The sequence below is a fragment of the Phaenicophaeus curvirostris genome, chromosome 17, assembly GCF_032191515.1.
Source record: "Phaenicophaeus curvirostris isolate KB17595 chromosome 17, BPBGC_Pcur_1.0, whole genome shotgun sequence".
Lineage (NCBI taxonomy): Eukaryota > Metazoa > Chordata > Aves > Cuculiformes > Cuculidae > Phaenicophaeus > Phaenicophaeus curvirostris.
In genome coordinates this window covers 8220423-8248163 of record NC_091408.1, presented here as the reverse complement: position 1 = coordinate 8248163, position 27741 = coordinate 8220423, and the positions used below count along the sequence as shown (strand labels likewise).

The following is a 27741-nucleotide window of genomic DNA, read 5'->3' as shown; positions in this document are numbered from 1 at the left end:
GCTCAGAATCACCAGAAATCCCCAAAAATATAAGAGAAATTTCACTGTGAGCTGCTGGAATTTGCTGCTCTTTGAGATCCTCAGTAATTATTTACAGAGAGTGTAGGAATCCTTGTGGTGTAACTCCCCCTACACTTCAATATAATTTGAGAAAAAATAAATAATAAAAAGGAAATATGAAATATTCAAAATATCTATTTTGAAACAATAGACAGCCTAAAGGTATACAACTTGCATTTTTGTGCAATCAAAATGTTACAATTGTTGCTGTTCAAGAGAAAATACTAACAAAAATTCCAAATGCTACTGCAAGCCAGAATGAACATCACTTCCTATGCAGTTATATAGGCAACAGCTGAGATTAGACGAGTAACCAGGATTTTATTATTAACATGTATTTTTCCTCATTTCTTTAGACTCATGGTATTTCCAGTAAACCCTTCTGTAAATAATTGCATTCTGTGTATTATGAACAGAAAGTACAAGTCCCGAGGACGAGCTTGGGCATTTCCTGAGGGCTTCAGTACAAACCCACTGCCCCATCTGTCTCCACCCCAAACACTGGGTGTGGAGTAAAGTCCCCTGGCATGAATAAGAGCAAGCAGAAGACTTTGAAATCAGGAACAGCATAGGGCACCAACCACACATGAAAGCCTCAGGCAAAGCTCTTTCTTGCAGGTGCTGTCTCTAGCAGAAGCCATGTAGAGCTACTGTTTGAGCCTCACCTACATACTTTACTTAATAATAAATAAGAGTACCTAAACCTTGTGCCAGCTGCTTTTTTGCTTTGTGCACATTATGGCAGATATACTCATCAGTCTGTATCATAGAGGTATTTTACTGTTCCTGGAAAACAGTTTAGATTTTTTTTTGCCTGAACGGTTCTCCTTTCCCTCGCCAGAGCCCTTGCTTCCCCACAGGTGCAAACTTTCTCTGCTTTGAAACTTCCCCCCCAGCAGACTGGGCTAAATGCAATTATTTCCTGAAATATTTAATCCAGCAGTGTCAACTTTGGCCAGTCAAAGTAAATATAAGTGAGTGGAAATGAAACAGTAAAAATTTAACTCTGTTCCCTGAAGCCAAATGCCAACTGCCTTACCAGCAGGCAGGAGACAGAGAGGCAGAAGCCTGTGATGACAAAGACACACCATACACTGGACAGGCAGCCCCTAGCCAGAGATGACCGGCTTTCTATCAGATCTGGTAAGTACTTGGTGGGTTATTTACATCTCTGACATTTCTATATGCTACTAGTGTTTCAAAGAAACCAAAATCAGTATCTCACAACAAGGCTCCTAGTCACTAAAAGCATTTGGAAGTGGTTCTGCTCACTATTTGTAGGTATTACAGACGCTTGCACTTTGTATGCTCTGCCATTCATCTTTCTCACGTTTTTATCAATATGTTAATATTTCTGAAATGTTTTCATTTATTGGAAAATATTTGCATGACTTCAAAAATAATTTGCTTTGCTTACCTGCTGAAAAGAGAGTTTTGTTAATCACTAGTTATTTAGTGCAAGAGATGGCAAGTAGAGGTTTTGAAACAGGACTGGATGTTGGTAGCTGTGGCATTTTGACAGGGACGCTTGTGTGAATCTGCAGCATTTATATCCTGACACTGGCTAAGTCTTGAACTTGGAGTTGCTGCCTCAACACATCAGTGAGGCATCTCCACTTAGAGCAAACCTCTTTAAGAAAGAGCTCCCAGCTCCTGATGGACACATTTAACCTCTCACCCAGCAAAGAGGAATACGGCAGGACATCTCTGAAATGTTCCTGATTTTTCATTCACAGCACATTCACTACATCCTGCTGCAAAGGCTGCTGTAGAGTAAACCTAAGAGCAGAACAGAAAAAATATCAAAGAGGATGGCTGTTCTCAAAGCTCCCAAGAGATTAAGATGACCACGCTGCTGCTTGAGACAGGCAGGTGGGGCTAGAGTTCAGAATTGATAGTAATAGAGCTGTGATACTTTCCTCTTACAGCACAGTTTGAGAACCACTGGAGAACTGAAATTCTGCCCCAAAGCCTTTCCTTGCTGTTCTCTCTTTTCCATCTAGGTAAAAACTCTCAGATTTTTAAGGGCTGCCACACTGCCAGGAATCTGAATGAAAAAAACATGCTACAACCAAAACCAGTCTGTTTCAGGGTTTTTTTTTTTCCCTTTTCAGTGTTATTTTTAAAAATTTTTGCTGTTTTGAGTGATTTCAGGAGGTTCAGCCACAAAACTCGAGTTGAGGGATAACTGTATTCAGGGGCCTGAAGGGTAGCTAGCACAGCAGCTGCTCTGTCAGATAAGAAGGGAAGGTCTGGATATCAAGGGCTTGGTCACTGCTAAGGGCACAGGTCTGAGCTGCAGGTGGCATGGCCACTGTCCCGCCAGCAGGGAGGAAAGTAAGACCTTCCCCTCCCAAAAACCACTCTCATATGTTTTATCCCTGGAATGAGGAACAACCTTCAGGTTGCTACTCTCTTGACCAAAGATCACAGAGGAGAGGGAAATAAGTTGTTTCTTAGCTAACGGTTGCATTTCCTTGAATAAGAAAATCACAGGAGGATACACACTTCACACCAGGGCAAGTGGAGAGAACATGCTTATCTGCAAATCTTGTGAGGCATTTCTGGGGAATGAAAGTCACATGCAAAGAACAGCCTGATGTGGCTACAAGCTTAAGAAGATTTTGTTCTCCTTCTGCAGGTACAACACCAGGGGCTCTTTCAAATGATCCCTGTGCTGGGGATTGGTGGAACATTCCAAATTGGCTTTCAAATTTCTTCAATTACCTACATGTCTCAGGTAGGCAAAGATGAACACAGCACACTGGTTAACAGCAGCACAGAGCCTAAATTCCTGCTTAAGGATGCTCCTCTCTGGCAGTCAGTAAGGGTTTAATGACAGTATTCTCCTCTCACAATTCATTCCCATTGCTATGCTATCGCGTAAAGCAGAACATGTCAAAGTGTGAAAATAGAAGAAAAGAGACCTGCAAGTTATTGTTTATAGAACTATTCCTCAGAAGGCGCACACTGACTGGGATGGCATCTGTCTCCCCTACAAACCTACAGCATATGTGCCTACTTCAGTGGTCTCATTTGAATAGTTACCCATCTTCACAGACAAATACAAGTCAAGTGAACCACGCTTTAGGAAAATGCCTGCTTGTCTCCACTGATCACAGGTAAAACATCCATTCCAGAGCCTATTTGAAGTAGTAACTTCAGCTGAAGCAACAAACTTGTTTTGTAAATACAATATAATACATGCATTTGAGCCATAGTTGTTGTTAATGATTTCTTTTTTCTGTCTCAGCACGTTAAGACTTTCATTAATGAAACTTGGCTGGAGCGATATGGCTACCCCATCCATCAGGATAACCTCTTGTTTCTATGGTCTATTACTGTGTCCATCTTTGGCATAGGAGGCCTTCTGGGTTCTTCAGGAAGCAGATACCTGACTGTAAAGTATGGCAAGTATGTATATTTAAAGACAATTTATCAACTGAATCTTAGCTTAAAGAAAATTCCAGTTAAGGTTTTGAATGTGAGACAGACTTTTAGGGCTTAGTCATGGCTGTAATGCAGCAGTGACAACAGATTTTGCTGGTGTCAACAGATTTTGCTGCTTCTTCACCTTTTCCTGTGGCACAGGCTAATCAACTATGCTGCCAGTTTGTGACATCAGACACACTTATTCAGGTTGGGTTAGGCTTGGCAAGGAGGAAAGGCAGCCTTCCAGCTGAAGACAGAATGGAGGTGCTATTCAAACTAGAGCAGCACTGAGATGCTACATCAATATGTTTCATGATGGATTTTCAAATGCAGAAAAACTTTGAGACTTTTCTCTGTTTACAATACCCCAAAGTGTTCCCAAACTCCCAGGTCTAGTTGTATGCCAAAGCACACAGTAAGTCCAGAGTATCCAGTGCCAGCAGTGTGGAAGTTATTTTGTCCTGGACCACAACTGTACAATTTCACAAAACTAGTGAGGCAGTTTCACCCCAGACATCCTACATGCCAGGAGCTTAAGTGTCATTTCCCTTCTGATTCATAAAAATTCTTTTTCCTTTCTTTCACTTACAGAAAGAAATGTCTCCTGTGCAACAATCTGCTTATGATAGCAGCAGCATCTATCATGGGCTGCAGTAAAATAGCCCGGTCCTTCGAGATGATTTTAATTGGACGTTTCATGTGTGGAATAAGTGCAGGTAAGAATTTTTTCCATGGGTCAGGAGGATGTCCCAAAATTCTACAACTTTATTCAAAGCAAATACTAACCCTTCACTAAGAAAATAAAATATTAAAGTCAATGAAGTCTTGTCAGAATACCTCTGTAACAGCCGGCAACAAAGTGCATAATTACTTCTAATTTCACTGACACCAAATGAAATTCAGCTTTGCTGAAATTCAGCTGTCAGGAATGTTTTGATACAACATGAAACAAGGGATTTTTCTGATGGAAAAATATGTATAATACCATCTAAATTAACAGTTCTGGAAATAATATGGCATACAGTTTAAAGCTAGTATTCTCATAAGGCTCCAGATAAGAAGGCTGTTCAAGGCCACAGACATTTAATTTTGACTCTGAACATATTTCAGGAATGTTCTACAAGGTTATTCAATATACTCCAAAGGACTAAGTCCTTGGGGTTGTTCCAAAGAGCTGGGCATAATCAAACAATATGACTCCTGGTAGGTAGACCACACGCAGCAAAAACATCCTGAATGGGTAACAGTTTGCTTTGTATTTGTCTCCTACTCAAGAAGCTGCTTTTCTTTTCAGTTTGGATAGTCACAGGAATGCCTGTGTTAACTTATTACACTAGAAATTCATGTCTGTTTTCCATATAACCAGATTTTGTACATTGCTTCTCTGGCATATAGTTGTATGGAAGAACCACAGTTGCATTTTGAGAACTGCTCACCCACAGGGACCCTGCTAAGTTCTAGAACTGGTATCATGCCTCATACAAAGACCTGCGTTTTGTTAAAGAGATTGCTTATCTTCATTGCTTTGCCATCACATAATGCCAGGAGAAGAACATGTTGCTATCAAATCCAATAAAAGGGGCTGTGATCACCATGTCAGGAAAAGGCTGTTGTACTCTAAGTAGTTTTCAGAATGTCTGAGTTAGTAAGTATTTCACCAATAGCTGGAATTATTAACTCTGCCCGAAATCATCAAAATTATTGCTTGACAGTGGAAAATGAATACTTGTATCTGCCCTCAAATCATGTACAAATCAGCATTGAATATAGAACTGTGTATTTTAATCTACTATGGATCTACCATACAGCTTCTTCTATAGCATCATGTCAGAAAAGGTTGAGGTTATGTGGGTTAACTACAAGCAAATTAAATATTACCACAGAATGTTTAGCTATTCAGCATTTGCATACCCTGTTTCCTTTAAAATCTGCTAAGGCTGCAAGAGATACTATGACAAGGCTACACCGACACCCCGAAGGCAAAGCTGTATATTTCTTAAGATCGGGAAACTGCACTGACAAAGAGGACAGGAACCAAAGACTTTTGTAGAACCGGTTCGAAAATCTAGTACTGAAAAATCTCGTACATGGGTTGAAGTATGAGAAACAATTTGGTGCACAATGCAGCAATATTCTGTAATGCTCAATTATTTACATGCAATTTTATTTCCAATGCTTATAAACATCTTATTTCTTCTTCCCCATAATGTTCTCCTCACTTCAAGGTCTTTGTGTTCCTCTACATCATCAATATGTTGGAGAAATTTCCCCTAAGAAGCTACGTGGTTTTGCAAACTCTACTTCCTCTTTCTTTTGGTCACTGGGAAAAGCCGTAGGGCAAATTACAGGACAAAGGTATAATACAATTGATCACCTGCCCAGTTAATTTCTGGATCCCCTTTACCTTTTGCTTCTTCTTCTGTTTTTCCATCCGTTCCTTCTCTCCTCAAAACTAACGCAATGAACTTTTATTTTATTCCCACCAGGGAGCTGCTTGGCAGACAGTCCCTGTGGCCCGTGCTGATGGCCTCCTGCGGACTTCCAGCACTGGTCCAGCTGGTTACTCTGCCCTTCTTCCCTGAATCCCCACCATACCTCCTCATGCATAAAGGAGACTTGGAAGGCTGCAAGAAGGGTAACTGAGGACTCCAGGTTCCTGTTTCTCATTTGAATTTCAATTATTTTATGATACAACCTTTCCCCATGTGGAAAAAAAATGAACAGGAGAAAATTTCTCCTTGGTCATTTTTAAGATGACCCTGTAGATACCTACTAAGTGTATTTTTGTTGTAGTCCTCACACAGAACATGAAACTACTTCTTTCTACAGTTGCATATTATAAAACCTTTCACATTCACCTGACACCACCTGTGTAATCAGCCTGATGGGAAATGACAGATGATGATAAAAGATAAATGAAACTATAAATGATAAATGGCTGTTTGCACTGTGGGGCCCCACAGAGCACCATGTAGCTCTGGCTGTTGGCTGTGTACCCTGCTCATACCCTGACAGAAAAGCGGACACATGGCTAAGGAAGGAGTTATTGTGCACCCCACTAGGCCCCTCTGTCAGAACACGTCCCTCTGTGCAGGAGCGGACCAGGGCTCTGGAACACACTACAGGAAATCTCTGCCTCCCATCTCCCCATGCATACTGTGCTGCCAGCCACTCGCACCACCTACTCAACACCTCAGGCAACAAACAATAGAGATAAATTAACATGGCACCTCTCGCTCTCCTTCTCCTCCACAGCCATAAGGCAGCTTTGGGGTGAAGGCCGTCACCAAGCAGAGATTGATGACATCATGAAAGAGAAGGCAACAATGAAAAACACCAAGATCTTGAGTGTCCTGGAGCTATTGAAAGATCCAGCTTTCCGTTGGCAGCTGTACATGATAGTTATTCTGACCCTCACAGTTCAGCTATGTGGCATCAATGCAGTTGAGTGTGTTTCCCCCTTAAAGTCTCAAAACACTTACCGACAACCTTAAAGGAGTCATCATGGCTCCCAGGTTCCCTCTACTTATATGCCCAGGCTTCTCAGGCCACAAAATGCTGTCTGCTAGTCCTGCTACAGGGCAGCAGCAGCAGTCTGCAAAGCTTGGCCAGGCTCACATGACATCCCTCTGCCCAACTCTTGATCCATGCTGGAGTTTATCTCCTTGCTGCTTAGGTTTATTTAAGAGTCATTTTTGGAAGCCATTGCAAGGCCCCAGAACCTGCTCTTAGAAATGAGCTCACCTTGTATAGGCAAAATCTGTAATGTAGTTTTATGTTACTGCTCCCTGCGACTTCTGCTATTTGGCCCCCAACACTCAGCATTCTAAGATGTTGGGGTGGCAGTGCGCTTACTCCACCTTTAAAGCTAATCAAAGAGCATACTCACTGCTCTGGCAGCTTCTGCAGTTCTCTTCCTTGCAGCAGCATTTTTATGGGATTCGAAGCCATAGCTTTGCAATTGCCTGCATGCTTCTACCTTTAACATCACAATGCAGCAACGCCTGTAAAGGAAATGCACAGCTGAGTCTAACAGAGTTTAAAATGGAATCTTCATCATCTCAGCATATCTCCAAACAGGAGCAGAGATACAGAAAAGATGCTTGTTTTACTCCCTCACAATTCCATAACTCATGCTCCTCTTTCTTGAGAACATCCCACAAAAATGTTTTTGGATGGGCTCCAGCAGACACAATATACCTGGCTGTTTCTGAAAGCACCTATATAAGGACTCTGCAAACCTCAGCTGGAGGTCCTATTATCCCAGTATTTTATCTTTTATCAAATTAATTAATGGATCACATTTTATAATGTTTTTGTTAGCCAATATAGTGAATACTACCAGAAAGAGCGCAGAATTCTAGCTCACTTCAAAGCTGAGCTACATGCTTCCTGGTTAGCAGCTCCCATCTAGGGCAGCGTCACACAGGTGTGGGTAAGAAATCAATTCTCTTCTTCTCTTGCTGTTTTATGGTTTTGGGTTGTTTTGGTTTCTTTTCCAGATTTATTTTTATACTTTTGAAGTCCTCCAAGCAGCTGGCTTTGATGAAAAAATAATCTCCTATATGACCCTCTCTGTTGGACTCTCTGAACTCGTAGCTACTGCAGTTTGTGTAAGTCATATTAATACAGGAATGGGTCACAATTTGCCCTTCTGTCACTGACACCAGTGTGATTTCTGTCCATCAGAGCTCCATCATTGAGCGACTGGGCAGGAAAGTGCTCATAAGAGGAGGCTATTTTATCATGGGTTCACTGCTAGCTTGTATCACCGTGACTCTCTCCCTCCAGGTAGGAAAACTCTTCTTGTGGCAGACTTCTCTATCTATTGCATTTCTAACTTCTGCTCACAGGCAGTAATGTGCCCTTGAGAAAAGAAAGTGAGGCTTAAAAGTGCCAAATAACTTCTGTATTAACAGCATACCCTCTGTGAGGGAAATATCCTAAAGATCAAATCTGTCTATACATAGGATTAAACCCTCTCTCAGGAAGCACTCTCTTGCACTCTTGCTTTCCTTTCAACATGATCCCATGAGCAAGTAGCACAAAAAACACTGGGAGACTAGCACTACTTCCTGATTTCATCAGGCTGCAAGCATTACAGACTGGCCAGCTTAAAAAAAACCACAGTCCTAGGAAAATGGTCCTTTCTGTTCATGCAGTTTTTAACAAGTAACAATAAACTCCCAGTTTCTTGGCACAAGTTAATTAGAAATTTAACCTTAGAATCATAGAATCATAGAATCATAGAATAACCAGGTTGGAAGAGATCCACCGGATCATCGAGTCCAACCATTCCTATCAAACACTAAACCATGCCCCTTAGCACCTCGTCCACCCGTGCCTTAAACACCTCCAGGCAAGGTGACTCAACCACCTCCCCGGGCAGCCTCTGCCAGTGCCCAATGACCCTTTCTGTGAAGAATTTTTGTGTAACCTTGTTACAGAAGATACTGGGAATGCACATATCTGTTCACAGACCAGAGACCTGTTCAACTCTATAACACTGTCATTGCTGCAGCTTCTTCAGAAGCAAGCCTTGGGGGATTACCAGCATTCATCCAAGAGCTACACTATAGATACTGCTGTAAAATTAACCTTGAAGCAAAGTGGCAGCAGAATTCCATTTTTGTTTTATTCATGAAGAATTTCAAACACAGCAGAGAGGAATCTTTTCTCCTAAAGCATCAAGTCTCACATCTTCTTCACTAAAATATAAGGAAGTTCCTTTCAAGTATCAGTTACTGAACCTATCACTTAATAAAAGTGAAGAAAGATAGGATTTGGCCTTCCCGTATCTCTAAGTATTGGGAAAGCACCATGCGGTCAAGAAGAAATGAGAACAGAGTAGAAAACTGCTATTTGGACTTCCTTTAACTGAAGGCTTCCAAGCTTGGTAGCTGCCCTACACTAGTGAATCTGTTTCTCTGCTCATCTAACAAAAATCTCACTGCTCCATCCACAGGAAATGGCACTCACAGTTCTCTGCTGGTTCCCACACACTATGTATTTTTTATTGAGGTGACAATGTTCAAAACCAAGCAGCTTTTCTCACCTACAGTTATTAACAGATTTCACTCACAAGTTCATTATGTTGTTTTGGTTTTTTTTCCCAGGATTGGTATTTCTGGATGCCATACTGCAGCCTTTGTCTGATTATCTTGTTTGCAGTTGTCTTTGGAGTTGGGCCATGTAAGTACTCATTCAAAAGATACAAAGAAAACACAGAATCACAGAATGGTTTGGGTCAAAAGGAACCTTAAAGATCATACAGTTCCAACGCCCCTGCAATGGGCAGAATTCAAGTCATGAGTCCTTAATATAGTTAGGAGAATGCTGGATAACTTTGCGTAATATTTAGCATAACTGAATTCATTTAACTTAATCTTGTATTCTTTAGAGGTTGTGGGTCTAATCATTGGCCATAAACTTCAATGACATCAGGTTTGAGTTTTGATAACAAGAGGAAAGGAACACAGAGAAAGGTACTCAATGCAAAAACAGAGGAAAAGCAGATGGGTAAAAGACTTTTTTTTAGAAGTACTAAGAAAAAAAGAAAATAAAGAGTTCTTTTAATTTCAATGTTGCATAATGTTACATCTTATCCCACACAGACGGCAATGCAGAAGACCTACTTTGGAGTAATTTTTTCCCAGCATACTCTACCTGCTCCTCTTCTAAAACTTTTTTTAAGAGCCTATTCCCTTTTACAATATTTGCCTTCCCACATGGAAGAGTTGAATTATTTTCCTAATTCGAAGCCATCAAAGTCCTATGACTTCAAAACATAACTGAAATGCTCAGGAAGTGAATCTGGGAAGATCGCTCATTGTTGATCTAGCAGTACCATGTCGGGAATTCTTGTTAGTAATAATAATTGTTATTCCATCCTTACACAGCCTCTTTCATGAGAAGATGTCAGACTTTCTCAAATCCTTCTTTCTCAAAATAACTACTTAATTTTTTAATCTCTCGAATAAATTTATTCAAATATTTTACCACTTTAATAAATTGCTCTATTTTATAAAATGCAACAAACATTTTATTTTCTAAAGAGAGCAACAAAATCATGTTTTGAATGTCAGTCCATGATAGTAGCATCTATTTGCTGACTGTGTAACACTCAATCCAAATGTTCAAATCAAACACATCAACAAGTCATAGCTCTTATTCTTCTTTCATTCCAGCTGGTGCCACAGTTTCCCTTAGGGTTGAAATCTTCACGCTCTCATGCAGACCACCTGCCTTTGTGATCAGTGCCATTTTGAACTGGTTGGGCGTCTTTGTGATCGGAACAACTTTCCCATTCATTGTGGTGAGTGACTCACCCTGGGAGAGTCAGGAGGTGACAATGCCATGTCAGTCTAGAGTGCTTGGCCTCCTGAGCCAGCTTTTGCAACTGCAGAGTCCTAATTTGCCCAAGATATTTATTCGAATTGTAATATTTGTCAAAGGTCAAACTGTAAAGAATGTCTTATCAAATTCAAAGTACTTTGTGACCCAAATACAAAAACCCTGCCAAGAATGTGACAAAAGACAAGTTATGCTCATCTTGCTTTCTTTCTCACTTTGCTCTTCCCTGCAGGAAAGACTCAAGCACTTCTGCTTCCTCATCTTTATGGGGGTACTTTTCACTTCAGGGATAATTATCCACCTGTTCCTTCCGGAAACAAAAGGGAAATCCATCATGGAAATCACAGAAGAATTCAATAAACTGAACTTTAAAAAGAAGAGTGTTCCAGCAACTCCAAATCATGTCACAGAGGATTACACCTTCTGCACCAGGCTTTGACCAGCCATCAAGGGAGTCAAGCTTTCTTAAAAGAAAGAAAAATAACCTGTCATTTTCTGACTAGCCAGTTGCCCCAGTCGGACTGCCAGCTTTCAGATGTGTCATGTACAAGGTTCCCATTTTGCCAAACCAGCACTTTTCTCAAGCACTCCACTCTGGGCAGCTTAGAAAAGGGATGATGGCTTATATCAACAGGATAGACTCCTGTGAATCATGAGTGTTTCGGCTTAATTTGCTGATGTGTAGACCTCTTCTATAACAGAGCAACTAGTACACACAGAAATTACATGTAGAATTTTATAAACACTCTGCTGACCACAGAGAGAGGGAAGACATATGATCACCTCTCTCTTTTTCATGTCTGAGTGTGTTTTTACAGATTTGAAATGGAAATAGTGAAGTTCTTGGCTTGCTGCCTCTGGCTAGGGTTCAATCCATAATAGATTATAGAAAAAAATAAGTGGAATAGGACAGAAATTCTTTGTTTCTCTAGACTCAGCTGAATAATCAAAGCTTGCCAGGTTCCCATGTATAACACCGTTTTCCTTCTGTTGTATCAGTTGGACAGATTTCAACCCTTCTAGACTGAAGTCGTCTGTGTCAGCAGCCCTCCTTGGGTTGACTTAAACTTAATTTTTTGCTAAAAAATTTAGCCATTTGATTCTAAGCTCAGACTTGTTCATGACAAAGCATGCAGGAAAAGTTTGTGTGTAACTATTCTCAAGGAATTGTGCCTTTCAGTGGCAATACAGCCAAATGACTCATGGGTGGAATCCCATCACCATAAAACACAAGCACCTAGAGTCATTTTAAGTACTCTGTGCTATCCTGCCTGTCACCATTGTCATCTCCAGTCTGTAGCTCCCCTACCAGAATCGGAGTTTCCTCAGATGTCTCATGGGCTGTGAATCCAGCTTAGCTGCTACTTGCTTTTGAGTGACATTTGACTACCTGAATCCTGTTTACCTCAGAAGTAAAGTGCTAGAATGGAACTCCTGGCTGTAAGAGAATACCTGCTGCTTTACAGTTTCTCCTGAAAACATCTGTACAATCCCTTGCTTTATGTGCATCATACTGTCACCAAAAGCTCAGCCATGTTCCCCAGCACTTAGATAGATTCAGGGCTCCTGCCAAAGGTGTAGTTCTCTATCATGACCAAGAAATGATCACATATCCTTATATTTCAGTAAAATATTTCTAGACTTGCACAGTAAAATAAGTGGTTTTATCTCTGATATTGCTTTGACTGACATATCTACTTTAACTCAAATAATTCAAAATATGAATTCAATTATTTAACTGCTGCTAATTTTTATTTGGAAATGTGAAACATCATGAAAATGGCAGACTGCCTTGTAATAAAACATCTGGCCTCCACAAATGTTTCTTTGCCAACATTAAGATCTCCATTAGGGACAGCTGACTGAAAAAAAAGGTTATTGGTGTGCATACCCATCCATGACTGGGATTTTTCAGTATTCGTATCTTTCACATTGAGGGACACAGAAGACTTCTCACTGAAAAATAATTTGTGAAACATGAAGTGTCCTTAAATTGAGAAATCCTCAATAATTTTGCTGTGTTCCATATACCTATAACGATGTGATTTAAAACTACCAGTCATTTGGTGACAATTACCAATATAGGAAGGAAATCTCAACTTTTTTTGCAAAACTGAATTCTCTTTTCCTAACCAGTCATTCTGAAAACATCCTTAATTCCATTACAACAATGCCTGAAGTCTTTGGAAACAATAAGCGGAGTGGCGTTGTGTAGCATTGTTGGAGTGACCTTCTACTGAGCCACATCTCTGATCTCAGTTATTCATTAGATGTTATCAGGAAAGCCTTCCCCATAAGAGCCTCACCAGGAAGCGAGCGGATGCCCTGTGGAACATTAATGTGACAACAAAGCAGAACAGCAACTCGGAGCACAGGTCATCCTTCGCCTGTGCTCAGTGGAACAAGAATGTATTCTGGTAACAGTCCAGTCAAGGGATGAAACAGCAAAAAGTTCAGTTCAAGTATACATGGGAGGTGACAAAGAGGACAGTCATTCAGGAGTTTCAGGGACACTACACGTACATTTACTTCCAGAGACATCAGCTGGTAGGTAAGATGTGTCTGCAATACTGACGCTGAGATAAACACGCAAAAACCGTCATCAGCTGGATGCAAAAAACAGAGATCGTGTCTATCTGGCCTGTGTTAAGGAAGGCATAACACAGGTCAGCATGTGTGTCACACATGACTGTAAAATTGCAGGATAAATGACTAAATAGACTAATGGTGGGAGATTTATCATCCTGACCACAATTACAACTATATGTAAGATATCTGCTAACTAATTATTAGTGCTAATTATGAAAGTGCACATCTAATAAAGAGGACTTCAACACAGAGTAAGTAATAAGAACACAGAAGCAGTATGGTAAGTAATCAACATAAATGCAAAGCACATCACACCTTAAGGGCATTACTGAAGGAAGACTCTTAAGATACCAGAAGTAGTAATCCTAAATCAAAGCAAAAGAGCAAAGAGCAAAAGTTACAATATGCATAAAATACACTAAGTAGAAGTGGATGAAGCAGAACATAAGAAAATATGTCCAAAAGCTGTGTTTGAGAAGAACTGCCCTATGCTGGTAGCTACGTATCATTGCCTGTTTGTGTCTTCCCCAATACCATCTAAACAAGAGAGATACTAGCAGCTAACATGGCATTTCTTTTCTTTTATTCGATGCATGTAGTGTTGTTTCAACTTTGTACAACTTTACTGAAAAGGAAATTAATTCTTAACAACAAAGGCATGGTCCCCCTTGTGCCTTAGTAGCAGCTTATCTTCCTGGAGAATCTAATTGAGAGAAAACCTGTCATGAACTGTCAGCGTACATCAACATAAAAGTCAGCTTCACCGTGAGGACCACATAAGGACAGGAGAAATGGCAGGATGTTGCTGCGTGATACATTTCAGACATTACCTAGGAATTCTGTGAATATTCTTTGCATGTGATGCACACTCTAGTAAACATGACTATATGCATTAAATAAGCCCATGATGATTTCTTCATCCTCACCTTCTTCAACTGAAGAGTAAAGGGCCAATGGTTTTTAAGGCATTTAGCAACTTAATACATACAAAGCCCTCTTAACTGCAAAATGAATTAAAATTCAAGCCTGAGAGTCTTCTGTCTGAAGGAAGAGTGAGCACTCCACTTATGGAGAGTACAGGACAGTTTCAAAGCAATCTTTTTTTCTCACAGGCACAAAACCAAATACACTGACTAACAACAAAAGCCAGACAAAACCGTGCATGACATTGAATCTTTCTCTCCTACAAAAAGAAATCAGCTACTATGAAATACTTAGCTGTTCAAGTCAGGTGTGCCACATAAAATATTTAAGTTTATACTCCACTCCAAAATGATGGAGCACTTCCATTTCTTTAAGTAATGATTAAGTTATGATGTGCTCCAGTTGCCGTCACATGAAGAGAGAATAGCTCTCTCCTATTATATGTCAAAGTCCTATAGTTCACTGTCCAAGCATCACCTAAGATTCCAAACAGAGAATTTGGTCTTTATGTTTCTCAGCTTCTATTGAAAACCAAGCGAGTTTTGATTATTGGAATCCTGTTTAAAATTGATGTCACAGTTCCCTATCCCACTAGCATGGGATACAGTTCATGAAGTGGACAGATTCCCCACAAGGGAGGTCTGTTAAACTGGGATAGACACAACCATTGGTTGAAATATTTAACCCAACAATTCTAAACTTTGTACAACAGCTGAAATATGTGCAATTAACTCAAAAACCTCTGAAGTAAAATTTAACTTCAGTAACATTGGACTAGTTTACTGATACTGCTATTGCATAATGCAAGCATTTGGTTCTTTTGGCAGGTACTAGCCAGTAAGGAATAGGAATTGGCTTTCATAGGAGATGGCTGCCTTCTTCTCTGACCTGGTGAGTATCTGGTCACTTTTTCTCAGGGCTCTGATCTATAAAGGGCAAAGCTAACATAATACTAAAGATCCAGATTCCTTAAAGATTGTAAGATCTTTTGGGACAGAAACCATCTTTTACTTCTGTCCACCAAGGACAATGAGGCTTGGAGCCACGAAAATCATGCTGCATGGGCTTTTCTATGCAATAAGATAAAATAAAAATTAAAATATAAAATTAAATTCAATTCAATTTAATACATGTCCTAGCATTTCCACTACTGATGATGCTACTATAGTGTTGTCTTCATATACTGAAAATAATACTAATTTTTAAGCACTCTGATTACTTCCAAAGTAATGAGTAGATCAACTGTACTGCAAAAGGCTAAGAAATTAATGGCATTAGCTTTAAAATAAATTACTTTTCTCATATCATCCAAAGATAATTAATATCATCCATCAAGAGTTTCCACAGCCTTAAACAGGGAAGAAGCAATAAATATTTCTTGCTTTATTTCTCAATTGCCAGTAAGAGGTTTTTTTGCTTTCATTTTTAAGTATTAAAATTGTTAATTTGTAAGCCTGGGGGAAAAAAGAAAGGAAGAGTGAGAAGGGGAGTTTTCACTTTGTTTGACGCCTTTTGCCAGTTAACAAATGCAGTTTGAGACAGGATTTTTAAGGAAATTTAGACTCTTCTGGTCTATAGTTTCTTGGCTCTTGTCAGGTGATAACTTGGGAAATCCAGCTGTGGGCTAATTAAGTAACAAGCTCTTGAAAGGTGGACGTAAGAACCATAATCAAGAGTATCTTTTAAAAGTCTTCCTTCTTGCAAGCAGAGTGGTGGATCATCACTCTTATACTGTCAGTCTTGCTATGGCACTATGGATTGTGACTGTGCTTTTGCGCAGTTAGAGGAATTTTGTAAAAACATTTAAATCCTAGAGGATCTAGACATTGGAGGTTTCCGTAAGGGAAGGGCAAGTGTGGCTACAAAGACTCCAGCTCTGCACATAACTAGATTAATGAGAAGCTGATGCAGCATTTTATTTTTGCTTTGCAGGTTCAGTTCTGGGGACTGTTTCAAATGATCTTAGTGCTGGGAATTGGTGGCAGTTTCCCATATGGATTCCACATCTCTGTCATCAACTATCCTTCTGTGGTAAGCAGTCACCCCCCTAAGGCTGAAAACACAAAATGTAGCCTGAGTTCGCCATTCCCCCATAAATTTCAAATTAACTGAGCATTCAGCTTACCTATACCTTTTCTTTGGCTAACAATAACATCAAATGTGTAAAGCACTTTTTTCCTTTAAAAAACAGTACTTCCTGTTTTAAATACGTTGTTACCACATAGTATGCAGGTGTCCAAAGGAAGGCAGAAAATATGCCTTTAGCATTCTTCCTTGGGAAGCTCATTGACACAAACTTAAAGATTTTGCAATGTGATCTCAGCTAACTTGTTTTACTAAGTAAATTAGTCTCATAAGTAGTCTAATATTAGAATCGCAGGCTAGATCTGAAGTACAAAAACCAAAAAACACAAAAGGTTCTTATACCTATTGTCCGACCAAATGTCATTTTCTTTTTCAGCACATCAGGAAGTTTATTAATGAAACCTGGATAGAGCGACATGGCTCTCCCCTGCCTCCTGAGACAATCATGCTGTTGTGGTCCTTCATTGTGTCTGTTTATGGGATAGGAGGATTCCTGGGCAGCGTCTGCTGTGCCTACTTGACTACAAAATACAGGAAGTAAGTGTTTCAGAAAGTGCAGGGAAATACCAAGGTGAACAAAGAAACCTCCTCTTCTTGTTTGAAGCAGTCTGAAGACTAAATTGATTTGCCTTGCTAGCACATCCATCTCTTTCAAGTAGCAAGCAGTTTTTTATCTTGCTTATCTGCCTTCCTCAGTGAACTGAATTTCTGTAAAGGATGCATTTATGATCGCATTGCAGGATCAGTGCCTCTGGGAGTAGCAGGATAGTGTACCTGCCTCGTGTTGTCTTCAAAATCCCCCTTGACTCATAAAGATCTCTCAAGTTGTCAAACCCCAAAAAGGGGCTGTGCATCTTGTATTGTACTACATTACACGCAGCTACCCTAACCACCTGGAAACCACTGTGTGGGAGATATCTGTAAGTGTCAAAGAAGAGCCCGATTTCCATTTAAATACACTTATTTGGGGGTTATGACATTATACTAAATATTCATATCTAATCTAATGAAAATGTGAAGAGAATAGAAAAAAAAAACCAAAAAAAAACCAAATTGCCTGGAACTATGCTGTAAAGATAACAATCAGCACCAAACAAATTACCCAATAGACATCTCCATTCTTGGCAATCTATTTTACTGAAAGTCAGTTCCAAACTATCTTTCCCACTGGATGGAGAAAGGATTCCTCACCAGTCTGGTGTGTTCTTCATGCCTTGTGTGTAACACCACTAATTTCATTTGCAGAGAAATTGGCAAACATACCTACTTGGTGTCACCCACTTAAAGATCTGCTCCACAATCCACTGATCCAGAGGCCCCTCATTTGGGTCTCAACAAACCATCTTAGCCTGCCTGCAATTGTGTTCTTTCCTATCAGGTAAGTGCCCCCAAGAAAGTTCTTGTGGGACACTACCTCATCCCACACTCAGAGGGTCTCCCAAGACTGGAAACAAGACCATACTCCCATGGGTTATTTAACACATGATAACCTAATGGCTGAATCAGTCTTCTAAATAGAGGATCTCTGCAAATCCTCAATGTGTGTAAGAGGACCTTTATCTAGCAAGCATCCTGGCAAAACAACTGAGTGCAAGACTTGCATTTGAGCCTGAGCCATCAGGGTCATGAACATACCAGCTCACAATTCACACAGAATATCTTTTGAAATATGCCTCTAAAAACTCCTTCTGCCATCTTAGATCACATCCATTTAGCCAATGACATCTTTAATGTGAGTCAGTCTAGAGTGGGAGCTATGGACTCAGACTATTTCTGGGGAACAACCTGACATTTTATGAGAAGCTTTAGCCATTTAAAAGTCTTGGTGACGAGCTGGGCCTGTTCTTTGATCTCTTTCCCCACTTGTACTGTGGAAATGCTGATGAAGCATTCCAATTGTTTAAAGCTAAGAAATATTTACAGTAATTTCAAATCTAAAGTGTCCTGAAATTGTAAAGAACCACTTTGATTATCCAAAGTTAAAATTATTTCAGCTATTCTTCAAAAACAGCAAGAATGGCTGTAACACGCTGCCTGTTACAGGCAAGATTAGTCAAAGGAGTACAAGATGTTCTCTTTTCACACTAAATTCTCACGGGTTTTTGGTTTGGTTTTTTTTTTCAGAAAAAAGTGCCAAGTGGGCACCAACCTGATCATGCTGACAGCTGCACTTTTCATGGCCTTCAGTAAAACAGCCAAATCTTTTGAGATGATTCTGGTTGGACGCTTTCTGTATGGCATTGGTTCAGGTATGTGCTTATGCCACTGTGGAGCACAAGCATCCTTATTATCTCTTACATCTATTATCTCTTACAGATATAGCCATTCTTGGACAATTAGTTTTGAGATAAATATATTGGGCACTTTATAGAAGTGCCATTCCTTTTTCCAAGAAATTTTAATCCAAATACTATAGTGAATAGAAACAGGGTAAGAGAGGAGAAAGTTAAGCTTTTTATTTTTACAGTCATTTGTCTTCTTTTGTGTTCAAGGTTTTTCTCTCAATATACATCCTCAGTATGTAGGAGAGATTTCACCCAAGAAGCTGCGTGGATTTACTAACGCCACAGTCGCTGTTTTTCTAACACTGGGAAAACTCACAGGACAGGTTATTGGCCTACGGTAAATTCTTCAATCTTTCCACCAGGTTACACTTAGCAGAAATCTCTCTATAGCCTTAACATCTCTCCTAGTCAGTGACTGGGAAACCCTCTCACATTTCCCCAAATAGGCCTTAGTTTATGCCACAAAAAAATGTTTGATCATGTTTGAGGCAAACATACAGTTTTCAATATAGGAGACAGAAAATTAATTACTCAAACTGATTTCTTCTTACTGCCACACCCTGTCTACTGGGGAACTTCCCTTCCAAAATTTTACTATACTTATATGAAAAGTCTTAGCAAGATGTTTTAGTCCTGCGGTCAAACAGCAGTGAAATGCGTCTTATCAGCTCTCTAGACATACTGAACCTTTTAAAAATGCCAAATAACACCCTTAAAGTTGTCAGAAATAAAAATAGCCAAATTTGTGAAATCTGCCAAATTATAACTTCAGAGTTTTGCGTCACTGCATCCCTGAATGGAAATTGAGCAATCTTCATCACTCAGAAAAACTTCCTAAATATTAATTCCATTGTTTCAGCGTAATTTTTGTTTTCATATACACTTCCAGGGAGATTTTAGGAGGCGAAGATTTGTGGCCATGGTTGTTAGCATCTAGTGGACTTACAGCATTGTTTCAACTGGTTATCCTCCCATTTTTTCCTGATTCACCATCCTACCTCCTGATACAGAAGGGGAATGAAGAAGCCTGCAGGAAAGGTAGAGTATCTGCTTTCCTTACTTCACTTAATTTGCTGTGTCAGAGTGACAGGCTCTGCAGCAGACAAACAAGCAGGGCAGAGCTGTATGGCACAGTGCAGTGCCATGAAGTAACAGCAGAGGTAGATCTAAATAAAGCAGTTGAGGTACCTGTGGCAATACATATGTATTAACCTGGGGCCTCACTCAGTTTAATTTAATCAGTTAAAGGCAACAAAGATAGATAGATATTAGCAGGTCTAACATTTCCCATTGCAGTAGGCGCTATTTTATTTCTCTAAAGGAGACTGTATAGGCAGATATTTTTTAATTAAATAAAATGTAAAGGTCTACCCTGTTTAAAATTGAGTCAACTCAACATTAGAAAGATACCTTATACTGACAACCAGCGAGGCAAAACTCTTCTATTTGCCTGCTGTCCCAGAAGCAACCAGATGGCGGATGCAAATAGCACCAACACCACTCCCTGTGCCAGTGGACAGAGAGGCCAAAGGGTTCAATGATGGAATCATACAGATAGAATAATCCACCCTCCTCTCTCTCCCCAACAGCCATCAGGAAACTCTGGGGGGAAGGCGACCATCAAGCAGAAATTGATGACATCATGAAGGAGAAGGCTGCAATGACAAGCACAAAAAACTTGCGTGTCCTCGAACTAATTAAAGAGCGATCTCTGCGCTGGCAACTTTATATTTTAATGACTGTCATAACTACCTTGCAGCTCTGTGGAATCAATGCAGTTGAGTGACCTCTCCATCTTCAGAATAAGAGACAACTCTAGGACGCATTACAGATACCTCTAAGTCAATGTTGTGACATCAGTTTAGAACTGCATCGTAATTGCAACACTTTTTTCACAGGTGCATTTCTTCTCTGCATTTTTCAGATATACTTCTACTCCTTTGAAGTATTCCACACAGCCAAGTTTGAAGAATACCTTATCCCATACGTATCCCTGGGAATTGGGTTATGTGAATGCTTATCCTCTATACTGTGTGTAAGTCTTTTCAGATTTGAGTTTGGAGGAAAAATTTAATGTGGTCAACAACTGTGTTTTTCCATACTTAGAACTTAAATTTTTATTCTGTAAAATAATTTTGTAATGTTCTGGATTAGATGTGTGTACGTATGTGTGCACAATTCCATACATTCCAGCATGCAAGAAAGTGAACAGTCTAACGACAGCCTAGGATTGACTAATAAACACAGCTTAATTAATAATTAATTAGTTCTGAAGAAGCTAATCAAATTCATTAGAAATTGATTGTCAAATGACATTGATTTCTGGCTATTATTCAGGTAAGTCCGTTGCAGAGAACACATGGAAGGGGGAGGAATTATTTCATTTGAAGAGTGGGATTTATGACCCATGTTTTCTGCTTTTCAGAGCACCCTTATTGACCGGTTTGGGAGGAAGGTGCTGCTCTGGAGAGGATACACGCTGATGTGCTGTGTGCTAGCGCTCCTTACCATGACCCTGTCACTGCAGGTAAAGAGGCACCAGCCTTCTGGCTACTCACCCAGCATCGGTGCACCTTTCCGCCTTGTCTCACAGGACATGTACAAAAGCATGAATTAGTGGCAGAAAATAGAGAGCTCTGCTATACTGTCACATATCTAATGGTTTGATATCACTGGTTTCTCACTTTTAGCATCAGTTTTTCTGGATGCATTACTTCAGTGTTGTCTTGGTCTTCCTATTTGTTATCTTCTATGGAATTGGACCATGTGAGTACATCAGTGGCAATGCTGGGTGGAAATTTTGTATTGTATTGGTTGGTGACACAACTGGCAGAGGAAGAACAGACTAGTCAAACAGTAAAATGTTTTGGAAATTAAGGAGGGAAGGGCACATATGTACAAATGGGAGACAGGAAAAGGATACAGACACCTCAACTCTTATTGCTGACCACAGGGATCTAAATAATTTAAAATACCGTACCATCTTCTCCAGAGAGTTTGAGACAGAAATTTGAGAACAATTTTTTAAATACTCAGCTAAAAACAGGATTCTAGACATTGCCAGGTATATTACAGTAATCATGTTAATTCACATAGCAAGTTAAGCGTTATGCCTAACAACAGGCCTCAGGTGGAACTGACCACAGGATACAAAAGGGGAGTTGGTTTTTTGCTGTGCTAATAACAGCTAAGGTACAATATGGAACTGCACAGATCCACTGGCTATAGAAAAAGGATTCCAGTCTATGCAAGAGAAACCTAATTTAACAGCTGAAGTCCTTTTCTGGAATCAAGGACTTTCACCCTCATAGCTGAGGCCACCTACCTGCTCTGCCTGTCATTTTCTACCACTGCCGTTGTAAGAATCTTCGGCAAGAGCAGGGAAACAAGTGAACCTGCTTCGTGTTTTACATTTCTTTTTCAGCTGGAGCCACTATATCTGTCATGGTAGAAATCTTCAGCCAGTCATTCAGACCATCAGCCTTTCTGATTGTTGGCTGCCTCAACTGGATGGGACTTTTTACGCTTGGGATGATTTTTCCATTGATTGTTGTAAGTGACTCTAACTGGATCCGTCCCTCGAAGCTAACTTACTTCTGAATGCTGGTAGGGAGCAAAATAATAGCAATTGGCTATTATTAAGGACATGCAAAGCTTAGAGCTCTGCTCAAATACTAAACTTGCTCAGGAATCCTCCAGGCCTGCCAGAGGAGCAGCAATTGGACTCGTGCCAAATGTGACCAGTGGGAACTTCTGGTTTGATACTCATCCTGGTTTGTGTGTTGAGCACACATCTGAATTTTAGTTACTAAGACACAAACTTGCACCCAAGGGCAGGGAAATAGAAATGAGATTCTTGTTTTCCTTACTGTGTCTCCTATTTCTCCTTGCAGGATAAACTTGGACCCTTCTGCTTCCTTATCTTTTTGGGAATCGTTGCTTTATCAGCAATTTTTATCTACCTGTATCTCCCGGAGACCAAGGGAAAGTCAATTATGGAAATAAAAGCAGAGTTCAACAAGCTGAACTTTGGCAAAAAAGAAATCTCAGTCACTGAAAATAACTTTCCTAAGGAACAGTCATTCTGCACCAAACTCTGAATGTTCAGAGGAGAAATTTGCACCTCTTAGAAAAGACAGGAAACAATGCTGGGATAAAAGGGAAACATTAAAAGCTCTTCTGTGTCTTACTCCTTTTTTTTTTTTAATACATGCAAAAATCATTATTCTAAAGGGGGTTTTTTGATGATATCTAAGTGTTTTCACAGTAAATTCCACCACTCAGGTTTATGATCTACTGGACATAGAGATTTTTTTTTTTTTCCTATTAAAAACACCCTTTCATGATAGTCTAACTAGTGAAGTTTTAAAACATTTTGCTAACAGTCCATAGAGCCCAAATCCTATTAGAAGAAAATGCACACAGGTGCTGCTCACAGCCCTGGGCCTCCCAGGGTTCCCAGGAGTCCTGCCCTATACCACATGCACCTGAGCGGTTTGTTACTGAGCCTTCGTAAATGAGACCTCACTAGCCCTAAGCACCTCAGAATCAGGAAACTGCTGACAAGTAGCTCAGAGAAGAGTCTTAGAAATATGAAAGTAAAATAATTTAAGATGACAAACCAAGGGAAGGAAGGGTTAAGGAGGCTAAATGATCGACAGTCATGAGGCCAGGGAAACACAGAAGTCTATAACACTATCAGGCTGATAGAGGATAAGCCACATCCACAGTTTAGGGTGAACTGAGCAGGTACAGATACAAAACTTAGCACTGCAAATTAGGAAAAAAGGTTCTAGCCACAATAACAGGGAAAAAATATTGAAAGTAATGGCAATCTCAGTGCAGAACATCCTAGTAACACTAGGTAGGGAGACAGACCTGCCACACAGATATTATTGTATGCAAAAGTAGTAAAATGGTTATCATAAAAAAAACACAGTCCGAAGACCATCTGTGGTCTTTAAGGACCTGATGACCAACCCGGTTCATCAGCTTCTGAGAATTCAATCAGATGTTTTCAGAGAAGAAAGTTTGTTTTGAAAATGTTTTTCTTGTTATGCAAGCAAGCTGCGAATAACTAGAGATTATTGTACCCAGCAGAAAAAATAGGTTCTTAAGTTCATTGGAAATACAGTCTAAGCTTTTCCAAGCTGTTGTAGTCACAAACAAGACAACAGACATTGACAGGGTGAAGATACATGCACTGTCCATCCTCCGCTATAAGATAACATCGTTTGCTCTTTGCCTCTTCATTTTTAACACCCCTTTCCCCACCCTAGTACATCCTCCAGTAATAAAAATTAAAGCTCTTTTCTGAGTTTCCCTGGGAGTTTTACTTCACAGGGTTTAGCCGCATCTAATGCTATGGACAAACATCTTCCTCAAGAGGATCCCAAAGGATCTCATGACACTGACCTTGACAGAAATAGTAGAAAGGAGAGTTGCTAAGATGGCCACTGCTAATTGTATCTTTAGATTCTTGGTAGCTTGTTTCAGCTGGATTTGGTTCTTCTGTAGTGTTCACATCAGATTCTCCTGTGGTGTCCACCTCAGGTACCTCCTCTTCATCCAGCACTGCCTCTTCTGCTACCACTGGAGGTGAAAAGGAACTTGCCAGATCTGAGTGAGGCTGTTTCTTGCTCCTGCAGATCACAGAATAGAATCATAGAATCACCAGGATGGAAAAGACCCACCGGATCGAGTCCAACCATTCCTATCAATCACTACACCATGTCTCTCAGCACCTCATCCACCCATCCTTTAAACACCTCCAGGGAAGGTGACTCAACCACCTCCCTGGGCAGCCTCTGCCAGTGCCCAATGACCCTTTCCGTGAAACGTTTTTTCCTAATGTCCAGCCTAAATCTCCCCCGGCGGAGCTTGAGACCATTCCCTCTCATTCTGTCCCCTGTCACTTGGGAGAACAGGCCAGCTCCCTCCTCTCCACAACCTCCTTTCAGGCAGTTGTAGAGAGCAATGAGGTCTCCCCTCAGCCTCCTCCTCTCCAGGCTAAACAACCCCAGCTCTCTCAGCCGCTCCTCATAAGACTTGTTCTCCGTCCCTTCACCAGCTTCGTTGCTCTTCTCTGGAGAACAGGGTTTAATTTCTAAGCCAGCAGACTGTCACCATACTTAGCTTTAGCCCTGTCCCACACTTCAGGATTTCACAGATCTATAGTTTACCTGTGACAAAGACTGACTCTTGAAGAGGGGGCCTTTCCTTCTCATTACTGAAAAGCACACCCACTCTAGCACACCTATTCTACAGGTCTGCTCATGTTTGCTTAGAGAAGTTATCCCAGAAACTGCTGGACCTGAAAAGGAAACCACATCTTCCTTTGAAGGCAGAACTCCTTGACATTTATGGAGGGAATACCACTCAATGGAAACCATTCTGGTTTTTGTTCAGTGCCTCACCCCTCACCCTCACCCCTCACCCCTCACATTCACCCTTCACCCCTCACACCCCACCCCCACCCCTCACACTCACCCCCAACCCCAGCGCGCGCCCCCTGGCGGCCGGACCGCGCCGTCCCCCTTCCCGCCTGCGGCAGCCGGAAGTCCCGCCCCCTTCCCCGCGCGGCGGCCGGAAGCTCCGCCATGGTGCGCTTCAAGAACAGGTGAGGGGGGCCGGGGCCGGGTCGGGCAGCCTCGCGGTGCTGCCGCCTGTGCCTGACGCTGCCCCGCAGGTACGTGCTGTGCGAGGTGGTGTCGGAGGAGCCGCGGTGCCGCCAGTGCATCGAGGACCGCGCCGTGGGCCATGCCGTCAGGGACGCCGTCGGGCGCGTGCACGGGGACTACGGGCTGGGCTGCGTCTCCGTGTCCTTCACAGGTGGGGAAGCCTCGGGGAGGGCCGCACCTCAGACCCCGGGCTCGGTTTGGGCCCCTCAGGACGAGGACACTGAGGGGCTGGAGCGCGTCCAGATGAGGGCAGCGGGGCCGTGGAAGGGGCTGGAGGACAAGGGGTTATGAGGAACGACTGAGGAAACTGGGGTGGTTTAGCTTGGGGAAAACGAGGGTGGAGACCTTGTTGCTCTTTGTAACTGCCTGAAAGGAGATTGTAGTGATGTGGGTGCTGTTCTCCCAGCTAACAAGTGATGAGACTAGAGGAAATAGCCTTAAGCTGTGACAGGGGACGTTTTGAATGGATCCTTGCTTCTATCATCAGAAAAAAATATTTTACATTAAGGGTCATTAGGCATTGGCAGAGGCTGCCCAGGGAGGGGGTTGAGTCACCTTCCCTAGAGGGGTTTAAAAGACAGGTGGACGAGGTGCTGAGGGACATGGACATGATAGGAACGGTTGGACTCGATGATCCAGTGGGTCCTTTCCAACCTAGTGATTCTTTGATTCTATGATATTGACACCAAAAGGGTTGTCAAGCAGTGGAACTCGGTGCCTAGGGAAGTGGTGGAGTTGCCATCCCTGGAGCCATTCAAAAGACGTGTAGATGTGGTGCTTAGGGACACGGTTTAGTGGTGAAGCTCGCAATGCTGAGTTAATGGTTGGACTTGATAGTCTCAGAAGTCTTTTCCAAGGAAAAAACAGTTCTGTGATTGTGTGTCCCCACAGTGAAGTACCTCAATGCCTACACTGGGGTTGTGCTGCTGCGGTGCCGTAAGGATGCCTGTGGGCTGCTCTGCTCCGCGCTCCCCTTCGTGAGGCAGCTGGAGAGCCGGAACCAACGCTATCCCTGTGTCCTCAACACTTTACACATTGGAGGTCAGCTGCTTCCTGAGTCGCCCAGTGCAGCGTCTCTGGTACCTGGGGGGAGGCTTAACTCTACCTTCCCAGCCTGCTAAGATGGAAGAACTCCATCTTACTGCTGTGGATGCAACAGATGCATCTAACCTGCCACTAACTGAGCAACTTCTAGCAGATCTAAATAAGAAAATGGGCACCAGCAGTCCTGTGTTGAAACTTCCATGAATTTTGCCTGAATCTTTAACCAGTGCAGCAAATACTGTTACATGGGGGGGTTCTAAAATATAATTTCAAAGTAAAATATTATCTGTTAATTTTTAGGACACAGCCTAGGGCAGAGAACAGGCTCAACCTGTTAGAAATTACTATTCCACTGCTTAACCTCCGTGGTGCAGTCTACAGCAACTTCTTTGCACTTGAATTAATAAAGCTGCTGCCTGTGGCATTGTATCACTTGAAACAATGATCTTAATACACTGGCAGCCCTGAAACACTTGGGTTTGTAGATTCACATATTGTTTCTGTGACTCCTACAGGTACTATAAGAACATGTCAGAAGTTTCTAATTCAGTATAACAGAAGACAGATGCTGCTGTTGTTGCAAAACTGCACAAATGAAGGTGAGTTCCTCCAGCTGCTCTCCTAAAATGTGGCTTTAATTCCTAGGGGGAGGAGTAAGAGAATACTGGGCTACTTCTGAATTCTTGAACTGAGAAATGCTCCTTTCCTTAGAAGTTGAGGATATTCCAGTGTTTGGTAAGAGATAAAGTAATGACCATGTTGCTCTCTATTGCAGAGGACAGGCAGTGTATACAGAAGTCGCTGCTGAGCTGTTCCCTTACAGAAGAGCCGTCTCAAAGTGGAGACGAGGAAGATGATGATGGCACAGAGACAGACTGAATATTACCATTGCTGTTCACCTCTGTCCTGTACTTGTAACCAAGGTGTTGTCGGTTATCGTCAGTGTGTTACACGAGCAGGGGACAGAAAAAGCATCTATTTGTAAATAGACATCATTCCCCCAAGTGTTCTTAAATAAATTTTTTTTTAAAACTGTTTTACTGAAGTAGGTTTCTGGCCTGTTCCACTCCAGAATCAACGCCCCCCACCATGCTCCTAAGAGTGTAGCAGCTCAGTGTGATCTTCGTGCTGAGGTAGTGAGCTTCAGGCAGTTGGTATGGACAAGGAATGCAGTTTTCTCCTTGAGTACAGAAAAAGCATTTAATTTTTTACTTGTTTTGACCTTCTCTTCATGTGTACCTGTTATCACAAGGCTCTCCATTTTCTTGACTCACAAAAGCACCAGCTCT

The 27741-nt window shown here is 41.4% G+C and overlaps 3 protein-coding genes and 1 long non-coding RNA gene across 6 annotated transcripts in view; 3 read left to right on the top strand and 1 right to left on the bottom strand.

Moving 5' to 3' along the window:
- Window positions 1–24375, bottom strand: part of LOC138727932 (uncharacterized) — a 67985-nt gene extending 43610 nt beyond the window's left edge. The window contains exons 1-2 of one of the 2 annotated variants that reach the window (XR_011338636.1): window positions 24144–24375; window positions 7382–7496 (exon numbers count right to left, since the gene is read on the bottom strand). This is a non-coding gene — a long non-coding RNA (uncharacterized lncRNA). Of the gene's footprint in view, window positions 1–7381; window positions 7497–9547; window positions 9679–24143 lie in introns of those variants that run through there. The other variant, XR_011338637.1, reaches the window with a different exon arrangement.
- On the top strand, window positions 1052–11300 carry LOC138727924 (solute carrier family 2, facilitated glucose transporter member 11-like). Its single transcript, XM_069870800.1, has 12 exons — window positions 1052–1203; window positions 2702–2800; window positions 3314–3474; window positions 4084–4208; window positions 5718–5847; window positions 5979–6127; window positions 6748–6935; window positions 7995–8105; window positions 8182–8283; window positions 9609–9684; window positions 10680–10807; window positions 11078–11300. The coding sequence occupies exons 1-12, from the start codon at window positions 1180–1182 to the stop codon at window positions 11282–11284; spliced, it is 1500 nt and encodes a 499-aa protein (XP_069726901.1). The 5' UTR covers window positions 1052–1179; the 3' UTR covers window positions 11285–11300.
- LOC138727923 (solute carrier family 2, facilitated glucose transporter member 11-like) lies at window positions 15186–22895 on the top strand. Of its 2 annotated transcripts, XM_069870799.1 has the most exons (12): window positions 15186–15249; window positions 16291–16389; window positions 16820–16980; window positions 18568–18692; window positions 18936–19065; window positions 19618–19766; window positions 20318–20505; window positions 20653–20763; window positions 21154–21255; window positions 21419–21494; window positions 22153–22280; window positions 22622–22893. In XM_069870799.1, exons 1-12 carry the CDS (start codon window positions 15226–15228, stop codon window positions 22826–22828), a joined length of 1500 nt encoding a protein of 499 aa, XP_069726900.1. In that variant the 5' UTR covers window positions 15186–15225; the 3' UTR covers window positions 22829–22893. The 2 variants fall into 2 exon arrangements, with proteins under 2 accessions (XP_069726900.1, XP_069726899.1); XM_069870798.1 differs by lacking the exon at window positions 15186–15249 and having other exon boundaries at window positions 16264–16389; window positions 22622–22895.
- A 936-nt stretch (window positions 24376–25311) lies between the features above and the next one.
- Window positions 25312–27488, top strand: POP5 (POP5 homolog, ribonuclease P/MRP subunit). The gene is made up of 5 exons (XM_069870817.1): window positions 25312–25347; window positions 25417–25559; window positions 26300–26449; window positions 26968–27051; window positions 27228–27488. The coding sequence occupies exons 1-5, from the start codon at window positions 25328–25330 to the stop codon at window positions 27329–27331; spliced, it is 501 nt and encodes a 166-aa protein (XP_069726918.1). The 5' UTR covers window positions 25312–25327; the 3' UTR covers window positions 27332–27488.
- The last annotated feature ends 253 nt before the right edge of the window (window positions 27489–27741 follow it).

What these genes read in the sequence shown, in the direction of transcription:
- LOC138727924 (XM_069870800.1), top strand. Translation starts at nt 1,180, where the DNA reads ATGACCGGCTTTCTATCAGATCTG. An exon ending in CAATTACCTACATGTCTCAG is followed by an intron (nt 2,801 to 3,313) that starts GTAGGCAAAGAT and finishes TTTCTGTCTCAG; the next exon opens with CACGTTAAGACTTTCATTAA. An exon ending in AGCTATGTGGCATCAATGCA is followed by an intron (nt 6,936 to 7,994) that starts GTTGAGTGTGTT and finishes TTTCTTTTCCAG; the next exon opens with ATTTATTTTTATACTTTTGA.
- LOC138727923 (XM_069870798.1), top strand. Translation starts at nt 16,264, where the DNA reads ATGCAGCATTTTATTTTTGCTTTGCAGGTTCAGTTCTGGGGACTGTTT. An exon ending in AGCTCTGTGGAATCAATGCA is followed by an intron (nt 20,506 to 20,652) that starts GTTGAGTGACCT and finishes TGCATTTTTCAG; the next exon opens with ATATACTTCTACTCCTTTGA. An exon ending in TGATTTTTCCATTGATTGTT is followed by an intron (nt 22,281 to 22,621) that starts GTAAGTGACTCT and finishes TTCTCCTTGCAG; the next exon opens with GATAAACTTGGACCCTTCTG.
- POP5 (XM_069870817.1), top strand. Translation starts at nt 25,328, where the DNA reads ATGGTGCGCTTCAAGAACAG. An exon ending in ATGGTGCGCTTCAAGAACAG is followed by an intron (nt 25,348 to 25,416) that starts GTGAGGGGGGCC and finishes GCTGCCCCGCAG; the next exon opens with GTACGTGCTGTGCGAGGTGG. An exon ending in GCAAAACTGCACAAATGAAG is followed by an intron (nt 27,052 to 27,227) that starts GTGAGTTCCTCC and finishes TCTCTATTGCAG; the next exon opens with AGGACAGGCAGTGTATACAG.